Source organism: Mastomys coucha, unplaced genomic scaffold, assembly GCF_008632895.1.
Source record: "Mastomys coucha isolate ucsf_1 unplaced genomic scaffold, UCSF_Mcou_1 pScaffold19, whole genome shotgun sequence".
In the NCBI taxonomy this organism is placed as follows: Eukaryota; Metazoa; Chordata; class Mammalia; order Rodentia; family Muridae; genus Mastomys; species Mastomys coucha.
In genome coordinates, this window is record NW_022196901.1 from 19,962,236 (window position 1) to 19,972,966 (window position 10,731).

General features: G+C 42.0%; 1 protein-coding gene across 2 annotated transcripts in view; it reads left to right on the forward strand.

Annotated features, from left to right (window-relative positions):
- Galntl5 (polypeptide N-acetylgalactosaminyltransferase like 5) overlaps positions 1-10,731 on the forward strand; it is a 58,400-nt gene that overhangs the window by 38,678 nt on the left and 8,991 nt on the right. Inside the window, exons 7-8 of one of the 2 annotated variants that reach the window (XM_031380207.1) lie at positions 2,625-2,742; positions 2,921-3,025. In XM_031380207.1, coding sequence (XP_031236067.1) covers positions 2,625-2,742; positions 2,921-3,010 — 208 coding nt within the window. In that variant the 3' untranslated portion in view covers positions 3,011-3,025. Of the gene's footprint in view, positions 1-2,624; positions 2,743-2,920; positions 3,026-10,731 lie in introns of those variants that run through there. The other variant, XM_031380205.1, reaches the window with a different exon arrangement.

Sequence of the window (10,731 nt, forward strand, 5' to 3'; positions counted from 1 at the left end):
AATTCAGATAAATTGAAATCATGTAACTTTTCTCATCATAATGCAATAAAAGTTTAAAAAAAAAGATTACAGTGGTAGTCATATATACCATATACTATATTTAAAAATACCTAGACTGTGGTAAAGGATAAATAAGTCAAAGGGTTTGATAAACTTACTTGTGATCCTCGTATTTAGAGACTAAATCAGGGTGATCTTCTGTCATGTGTCATCATAGGCTACAAAATGGACCTTGACTTAAAAAAAGTTATTTTTGTAATTCTATTGTGAGATTAAAGTTATAAATTGCTCATTTACTTGTTCAACTAGTATTTAATATGTTATGCAGACATTAATGTAACTGTGAATTTAGTGTCAAATAAAACAGGCATAATATATTCTCTCAAAAAAAAAATAGTCAGAATACACATCCTTCAAGAGAAAATCCAGATGGCTAGTGGTATGTGAAAATGTCTAAGCACCTCTCCCCTCATCAAAGGGTGCAGACCTAAGTCCCATTCGATGCTAGCTCACTCCACTAGGTCTTCTGGGGACAAGAATGCACATAGATACTAGAAAATAGTGTCATGGCTCTTCAGAAACTCAAAGTAGAATAAGCTGGCAGACGCCATGCAGGAAGAGCTGCAGCGGGCAAGTGAGCTCCCTGGATATGGCTTCAATGTGAATGCTCTGGTGAGGCACGGCCCCAGAGACATTGGATCAGGACAGCTTCTTATTACTGATGTGCTTCCTCGTGTGTGTCATTGCCACCCTCCTCAGTTATTCGGCTTGGCGTGAGTGTACATTGGGAGACCCTCACTGCCTATAGCCTGGTGTGGTTACTTCTGGGGCGATAGTCTACTCTTGGGTAAATTTAATGCAGATTGATGTGAAGATGAACTTTCCAGAATTAGTTATGCTTAGATGAATTCGTGACTTTATAGAATTCCTGATTTAATTCAAATAATTTTAGGAGGAAAGTTTAAGGGGATGGTTTTAGTTGTTTTGCCAGAAGGCTGTAATAAAGTTAGAATCAAGAAGAGGATGTGGGCTGGAGAGATGGCTCAGTGGTTAAGAGCACTAACTGTTCTTCCAGAGGTCCTGAGTTCAATTCCTTGCAACCACATGGTGGCTCACAACCATCTGTAATGGGATCTGATGCCGCCTTCTGGTGTGTCTGAAGACAGCAACAGTATACTAATATAAGTAAAATAAATCTTTTTTTTTTTTTAAAGTTCTTTAAAAAAAAGAATAGAGCTGGGCGGTGGTGGCACACGCCTTTAATCCCAGCACTTGGGAGGCAGAGGCAGGCAGATTTCTGAGTTCGAGGCCAGCCTGGTCCACAGAGTGAGTTCCAGGATAGCCAGGGCTATAGAGAGAAACCCCGTCTCAAAAAAAAAAAAAAAAAACAAAAACAAAAACAAAAAAACAAAAGAAAAGAAAACAAAACAAAAAGAATAGAATGTGCACCTTCCTCATAAATAGCAAATAAAGGGTGCTAGGAGGAGTTATAATAAGGAATATAATGAGCCTTCACAATTACACTAAGAAGAGAAATAGGCTTAGGACAGATTTGTGATCAAGCTACGATAAAGCAAGGCCATATGAAACTGTTGCGTTGAACTTAAAATGAGCTTAGAGAATGAAATACTGCTTTGAACTTACTATCAACATTCGTCTGTAACTCCCCTTTTGTATAACATTTTATCTATGAGGTAATTTTTTTCTTACACAGAAAACTTTTTGTCTAAAAAGCTATAAAGAGCTAAAAGCAATAATAAAGGTTCTGTGTAGCCCTTTTTGCTTCATCCAGTGTGCATATGTCTGTGTGTGCATCTGACTTTCTTTTTTTTCTTTCCCTTTTTCTCTGGCTCAGGAAGAGTTGTTAAACTCTGAGACTCTTCCTTAAACAGCAAGAGGCCCCCTGAGTAAAAGAATAAAGAGACTAAACAGCTAAGTTTCCTTTCTTAATCCTGCTCTCAGCAGGAGTTAATTGCAAGAACCCATCAGTCTTTGGCCTTCAGCTGCAGCTGTGTCCCACCTTAGTACCTGACCTTCTCTGGGCAGCACCCCTACCCCCAGCAGTAACCCCTGACCAGCAGTCCCATCACTGACAACATGCCTAAAGGAAATGAAGTCAGTATGTTGAAGAGACGTATGTACACTCATTCTTACTCTAGCACTAACAACAGCTGTGAACCAACCTATTACAGCTGAATGGATAATGAAAATGTAGTGCACAGGTACAGAATAATGTCCAGCCAATAGAAGATGACATCTCACCATTTGTAAACAACATGGATGAACCTAGAGGCCATTATGCCAACTGAAATGAACCAGTCACAGACAGGCAGGCATCACACCATCTCATACAAGTGGAATCGAAGAGTTGGTCTCCTAGAAGTACAGAATGGAATGGTGGCTACAAGAAGCACAGAGGCCAGAGAGGGCACCAGATCCCCTGGAGCCCGGGTTACAGGTGCCTGTGAGCTACCTGGCCTGGGTGTAGATGACCTTACAGATCCTCTGCAAGATCAGTAAGAATTATTAACTGATGAGCTAAGAGTAGCACTCCATATGTTTTTAGGAAAATTAGAGATCACTATTTCTCTCAAATTTATTCACTATTTTTAACTCCTTTCTAGGTCACCTGCAATGGCAGGAGGAATTTTTGCTATACACAGGCATTATTTTAATGAACTTGGACAGTATGACAAGGACATGGATATTTGGGGAGGAGAAAATGTGGAACTTTCACTAAGAGTAAGTCAGACTTCCTTGTTTCCCCCATGCAGTTATGTGTGTACACAGAGAGAGAGGTGATGGTTCGTTTTGTTGTGGAGAACAGAATCCAGTTTATGCCTACTGTGCAGAGCCCTTTCCTGAGCAAGGCTGCAATCTGACTTTCATATAATCATGCGTTTTCTCCATGAACATGCAGGACTGTCTGGTGACATATAGAAGGGCGTGCAACAGATGGCAGGGCTCTGGAAAACACTTGATAGGACCATATGCATGGTGCAGAATTTAATATTTTAAATCTATGTGAGTCCTCTTCTAATTGTCTTGATAGTTATATTCCGCTCTTATCTGTTTTGGATTTTATTTTCTCTCTTTTCTTCCTTTCTTTCCCCTTTCTTCCTCCTTTCCTTCATTTTCCTTTCTTTCTGGTAGCTGGTCATTTTAGTCATTGTGTGCATGAAGAGACTGGAGATCAACCTCAGCTATCAGTCCTTAGGTTTCAGCTGTTTTGTTTTTTGAGACAGTTTTCCATTAGACTAGAACTTGCTTGTTATCTAAGGCCAGTGAGCCCTAGGAATCCTCCAAAACCATTCAAGTTCTTCTTTAAAGAGGGTTCTGTGGATGGAGTCCAGACGCCCATGCTTTTGTGGCAAGTACTTTAGTGACTGAGCCCTCTCATCAACCCTATTTTATTAATTTTTGTCCTTTTCAGCCCAGACTTCATAAACTTGCTCTATATACACAGATATCTTAGCAATGTCTTCTCCTTCAAGCTCCTACTCGGAATCCTGCAGGGCGGTGGACTGTGAGAGGAAACCTGGTAAGGTCGAGCTAAGGCTAGAAGCACTGGAGACCCTGAAGGGACGGTAGGAGCTTTGCCTGCCTGCTCCCGACACCAGACGCCTGTCATGTAACCACAGGCCATCCCCCTTCGACTCTCGTAGAGAGATTTGTGTCCATCAGTCACGTAGTGGCAATGCCCCAAGCCCTTCCACATGTAGAGGAGGCTCTCTAACATCTCAGATCAAGCCAATAGGAAATACCTACCGTCAGATCCCAACCCACCCCCAAACTGTCCAGAAGGAATAAAGTGTGTGAGAATCACTCAACTGATTGAGAGCATCAGCCTTAAGAGCTGTGACACTGCCAGGAAAGAGAACTACTCTTCCAAAACTTTCGCCACTAGAACTCCTGCAAATGGTTCCTGTGGCTGCCACAGCTGACAGTACTCCTGAAGTCCACAGTCACCTGTACACTATCTCTTGAGGGATCTGTTTAAGTCCGATTCGGCCAACAGTAGAGGAGTTCACTTTCCCAGACTGTGTCCAGAAGCAATCACCTACCTGCCCTTTCCTTCGTGCAGCAGTGTCTCCTGAGGATTGTGGCAGTTCCCCCATCCTAGAACGAGACACCTGACAGACCGACTTCCAGGAGTTATCTGGGCTCATGGTGTGAGCACACATGTCCATCATGGTGGGGAAGAACTTGCCCTGGACGGCCATTCTGCATCCATCCTCAGAAAGCAGAGACAGATCAACTATTGCTCAGCACACTGTTTTCTGTGCTGTCCAGAGCTCCAGTCCATAGAGTAGCATGGTCCACTGTTAGTGAGGGTCTTTCTACTTCAATGAGTCCAACCTATACACTCCCCACAGACACACCTACAAGATTTCAGATCCTGCCAAGTTCACATCTAAATTAATCATCATAAGGACACAGAACAGCATTAGAATACAGCAGTTTGCAGTTTAAGAGTAATTTCTGATGTCATGGCCTTCTGCTCTGCTGCGATACAGTTATTTAATTTTCCTTTGATAAACACAGTGGAGAAGCAGGAAGTACTCTGCGGTCATATTAAAAGGGAACTGAGCCATCTTTTTGTTGGGATGGCTCCTGAAGTAGCTTTACATCCATCTCAAAGATTAAATCTGTGTGGTTTGTTGAGTGGGTTCTTACACCTAACTCATGTTGCAGAAACATTTTACAGATATTAACTCAATTCTTCCAGGCCTGTAAGATGGGTACTGCCATAATCTCTTTTAATGAGAAAACAAAGACACAGAGAAACTACACTGCTTCCCAAGTTCACAGAAACAGTAAGTTCTAGGCACCAAACCCGTTGCTTCCCATAGACCCGTTGCCTCCCATAGACTGTGTCCAGTCTTGGGGGCACTGCTAGCACATCTCTCCTGTCCTCAGTTCTAGCTCACATGTGGGAGAAGCCTCTAGTGCCCACCTTTTGCTGAGTTCTGTGGCTGCCACGGATCATGGAGAGAAATGGTTCACTGATATGCATGCAGCTCTGCTTCACACCAGGCCTTGAATGGTTCCTGTAACCAGCTTCAGCTTTTTGTGGCTTTGCAGTCCTGCTTGGCATTCAATGGGCCTTGACTACCTGAAGTCTTAGCTTGCTCATTTTCCAGTACCTGATCTCCATCCTGGCATCCCTCCATATTGTCAAGGTGTGCTACTCCAAACACTGAGAGACCTTGACTTCTGTGCTTAAGAATGACTACTGAGGACTGGTTCAGTGGTTAAGAGCACTGACTGCTCTTCCAGAGGTCCTGAGTTCGAATCCCAGCAACCATATGATGGCTCACAACCATCTATAAAGAGATCTGATGCCCTCTTCTGGTGTGTCTGAAGACAGCTACAGTGTACTTATATAAATAAAATAAATTTAAAAAAAAAAAAAAGACTACTTAAGAAATCCTGTTTCTCAGCTCACCCCCAAGACTGAACTTCTTTTTTTTGTTTTGTTTTGTTTTTGAAACAGGGTTTCTCTGTGTAGCCCTGGCTGTTTTGGAACTTGCTCTGTAAGCCAGGCTGGCCTCGAACTCAGAGATCCACTCCCATGTCCTGGGATTAAAGGTGTGAGCCACCATCACCGGATTTAAGGCTACATCTTTAGATATAGATGCCTGCTGAAATCCTGGTCAAGATCACCAAGCCTGTTGGATTCTCTGATATGAAAACAACCATCTAGCCACTACAGAGTTCTCATGCACTGGAATGATGGAGGTGTAAGCAGATTTCCAACCCTTTCCTCTTATGTGGGCCATCTACCTACTAAGTGAATGGTTTACTCTTTTTGGTTCATCTGCTCAGAATTTTAATTGCTAAGGATATTAGGGATTACTCAGCTATCATCTCAGTATCAGTTATGCTGTGTAACAAAGTACCTCAAAGAGGAATGGTGTAAAGTGTAATGCGCAGCTTTCCCTTGCCTATGCCTGCAGGGTGACTGGGCAGATGCTGACTGGGTTGGACTTTAGTTTCTGGGCTTAGTTTAGGTCTGGAGTTATTTCCACGAGCAACTGACATACAGAACAAGTTTTCCTCACACTAAATGACAGGAAGATAAAAGTGAAGCCAAACCACATGGCATAGTCCAGTTTCTGTAGTTGTGATATGGGCAGACATTCTCTTGGCCAAAGCCTGGGAAACACAAGTCCAGAATCAGTGGGTCCTCAGACCCAAGATGAGGAAGGAGAGTGAGAGAAAATAGTTACTGACCAGAATTTGAATCTGTCATTCTGGGTTTGTGGAATGAACAACTAACTCAATGTAAAACTGATGAAAATGAAACTTGTGTTTGGAGAGAAGTGGTACCTTGTCTGTCAGTGAACTTTGGTCAGTAAATTGTAAATGTATGTGGAAAACTGTATCAAAATGCAGTAGCTTAAAACCTGCAGGGACAGGAAAGATGGCTCAGCAGTTAAGAGCACTGACTGCTTTTCCAGAGGTCCTGAGTTTAACTTACAGCAACCACATGGTGGCTCACAACCATCTGTAATGGTATCTGATTGTGGAGAGCCGAGCCCCGAGCGAGAGGCCTCGTAAACAAAGCCCTTATTTGGCTAAGCTACTGCTACTGGTTGCTTCTACATCTGGTGATCTATCTGCCTTTGCTACATGGCCCATTGGGATTGGCTAAGCTTGGGAGTACTCAACAGCCGAGGGTGGGCCAAGAGGCGGAGCTTAAGTAAGCTCCAGAGAGGCAGGAGCTGCAGAAGACAATAAGATTAGAGCAGGAGGAGAAGTAGACAGGAGAGAGCAGGAGGGAGAAGCATTGTAAAAGCTTCCTAAAATAAACTGCAAAAGGAAGAGCTCGTGTCGTTGCGTCTTTCTTGCTGGACGACAACTGGTGGCCCGTATGGGGAAAAAAGAAGGAAAAACCTCTTGAGACTCAGAACCTTTTACAGTCAGGGTAAGCGGGCTAGTAAGTTCCCAGATAAGTGAGACGATAAGGTCCTCGGAAGGAGGCTTCATATATTAAGGTCCTCGGAAGGAGGCTTCATATATTAAGGTCCTCGGAAGGAGGCTTCATATATTAAAGTCCTCAGAAGTAGAGACAATAAAGACCTCGGAAGTAGAGGCTATAAAGAGTAGTGAACTGAAAGTAAAAGAAAAGTAACAAAAAAAGTAAAAGTAACAAAAATAGCCGGGCACTTTATATTCAATTTTTCTGGCTCTCCCAGAGCTGTTATTATCAAACTCAATTTTTCTGACTCTTCAAAAACTGTTAAGACCTGTGTGGAAACTCTTTAAGAACTGTTTGGAAGATCAGCGCTGTTTTAAGACTGTAGAAGAGCTGCCTTCAACAAACAACCCTATGCGGGGGTGGTGAATTCAACTTAAGAGATACTAACCACCTGTTTCTAGTTAATGTTAACCCTGACAACAACTTAGTATCCCTGAGAAGCCCAAGACCTTAGAGAACTAAAGAAAACAGTAACAGAAGATGGCCCTCATTCATCCTAAATACAGACCATCCTTAAAGACTTTGCCCACCAGGCTCTCGCCCTCAGAGGTTGGAAGGAAATGGTCAAGACTGTGTTCCCCTCACCCATGTTCCTTAAATAGATGGCCTTTTACCAAGAGTGCTGAGTACAAAGAGAATAGAACCAACATTATATCTTTTTTTTTTAATTTATTTATTATATATAAGTACACTGTAGCTGTCTTCAGACGCACCAGAAGAGGGCGTCAGATCTCATTATGGGTGGTTGTGAGCCACCATGTGGTTGCTGGGATTTGAACTCATGACCTTCTGAAGAGCAGTCGGTGCTCTTCCCCACTGAGCCATCTCACCAGCCCAACATTATATCTTTAAGAGAAAAAATATTTCAATTCGACTGTTTAAAACAAATCCTCAATTTATAATTAGACCTGTTAGTTCTAAGGTGTCTGAGATAGAGGGGTCAGCCCAATTTAAAGAGAACTACCTAAAAGATCAAAAGTGTTGTAAGACAATTAAAGAAAGGCAGACAGCTCTGGAACAGCTGAAAGAGGAGCGGTCAGTGAAATCAGGAAAGGAGAACTCAAATATAGATTGGTCTGATACAGATGAAGAATTACAAGATCTAATTGAGAAAATAGAGAAAAGCTCCCTTAGGAAGAAGCGAAAGAAAAGGGGGCCAGAGACTGAAAAAGGCCCCCTAGGCTGCATACTGTCAGTACCTCCCTATAATCCAATCAACAGTGGGGGTCCAAGACTCTCCTTTTACCCAGAGGTTTGGCGAACGGTGAGGTCAGAGCTCCAGCTTGCCTGCCCAGTTTTTCAAGATGCTCAATCCTCCTTTAGAGAGCATCCTGTGATCTTTCCAAAGATTACATCAGCTGCTCCTATAACTAGAGCCCCAAATGTGTTTACTGATGGTTCTAAAACAGGCTGTGAGACTTATTTGGTAGAGAAACAAGAGCCCATGTTATGTCAATTCTCACCGGGCTCTCCTCAAATAGTTGAATTAAAAATAATAATTGAAGTTTTTAAAAATTGACAATTTGCTTTTAATTTGATATCTGATTCTGCTTATGTTGTTAATACTGTTAAAATTCTTGAAACCACTGACACCATTAAAATTAATAGTACCGTTTGTACATTATTTGAGAATTTACAAAAATTAATTTGACAAAGAAAAAATCCATTTTTTATTCAACACATTCGGGCTCATACCGGGTTACCAAGACCTTTAAGTAGAAAAAGTAGATTGTAGATCAGTAGACTAAGATAGAGTACATTTTCATGAATTCTTCTATAGAAATGGCTGAACGGTTCCATCAAAATTTTCATGTAAATGCTAAGACATTACAACAAAAATTTCATCTGTCTCGAGCTGATGCCCGACAGGTGGTCTTAGATTGTCCTCAATGTATAATCCATCATCATCCCCATGACATGAGTGTCAATCCACGGGGCTTGTCTCCCCTTAAAATCTGACAAATAGATGTGACACATGTTTCTGAATTTAGAACTTTAAAATATGTTCACGTATCTGTAGATACGTGTTCTGAGATCATTCATGCTACCTCTTTAAGTAGAGAAAAGACATACAATGTCATCTCACATTGCCTAGAGACATGGGCTGCTTGAGACAAACCCCAACAACTAAAATTAGATAATGGACCTGCCTATACAGCTCAAACCTTTATGTCATTTTGTAAACAGATAGAATTCATGTTTCCCATAGACTACCATATAATCTTCAAAGACAAGACATCATAGAGCGTACACATCACACTGTTAAAGAACTTTTACAAAAAAAAAAGGGAGAATTGGCCAAGGCCGTACCACAAAAAAAAGAATTGCTCTTGCTCTTTTTACCTTAAATTTTTAAAATTTAGATATAGATGGCCTTTCTACTACAGATCGTCATCAGTACAACAGAGGTTCCTTGAAGAAATTTATGAAGTAGAAAGATATTATGACAGGTTCATGACATGGCCCAGATCCGATATTGACGTGGGTGAGAGGCTCTGTTTGTGTGTTTCCACAAGACTGCCGAGATCCCATTTGGGTCTCCGAACAATTGACAAGGAAGTGTGCCATGCAGAATGGAAGTGTGCCCGAGAGCCCTGTACACCTTTCTTCTTCTGTTTCTGACAGAGAGCCAAACAGAGCCGAGATAGAAGATTCTGTTGGTGTTTCCAAGACCAATGCCGATATGACATAATGCTCGAGTGTTTCCTCGCCTTTTTAGTACAAATAGAAGTTTAGATATTTCATTTTTGCCTTTAGATTGGTTGGTCTCCTATAGCTGGTCTGCCTTGTGGGCCTGTGGTATATATACAAGATCAGGTTCACTCAGAGAAAAAATACAGCCATGATTGTACAAACATTTATGGCCATTGAGACAAGACAGTTCCCCCAGACATGGCTAACAGTCATATATCAGTGATCGTCCATCACGTTCAGGCTGTAAGGCTGAACACTACACTTGAGATACACTGTTTGCTGCTAGTGGTCTCAAAAAGAACATGTCTAATTGATACAGGTTGCTACCACCCTTTCCCCAATTCTCCCATTCATTCCTGCCTCTAAAAAAATGGTATCGGACGGGTCTGGCTTAGACTGGGTGGGTGACACCTGGCGAAGAGCCTGTACAATGTCCCCAATTTATTCACCAGAGATCAGACCTCTACTCTTGCCTGTTTCGTTTAAAAACTAAAAGGGGGAACTGTGGAGAGCTGAGCCCCGAGCGAGAGGCCTCGTAAACAAAGCCCTTATTTGGCTAAGCTACTGCTATTGGTTGCTTCTACATCTGGTGATCTATCTACTTTTGCTACATGGCCCATTGGGATTGGCTAAACTTGGGAGTACTCAACAGCCAAGGGTGGGCCAAGAGGCGGAGCTTAAGTAAGCTCCAGAAAAACAAGAGCTACAGAAGACAATAAGATTAGAGTAGGAGGAGAAACAGACAAGAGAGAGCAGGAGGGAGAAGCATTGTAAAAGTTTCCTAAAATAAACTGCAAAAGGAAGAGCTCGTGTCGTTGCGTCTTTCTTACTAGACGAAGAGGACCCCGACATCTGATGCAGTCTATTGGAATGTCTGAAGACAGCGACAGTGTACTCACATACATAAAATAAATAGATCTTAAAAACACACACATAAACACAAGCAATTATTCCTCTTTATTTTTGATGTTGCTACTGATGTGTTGGAGCGGCGGGTTGCGTCAGAAAATACCACACTAGGCCCAAACAGTTCCATGTGTAAGAGGTTTAAT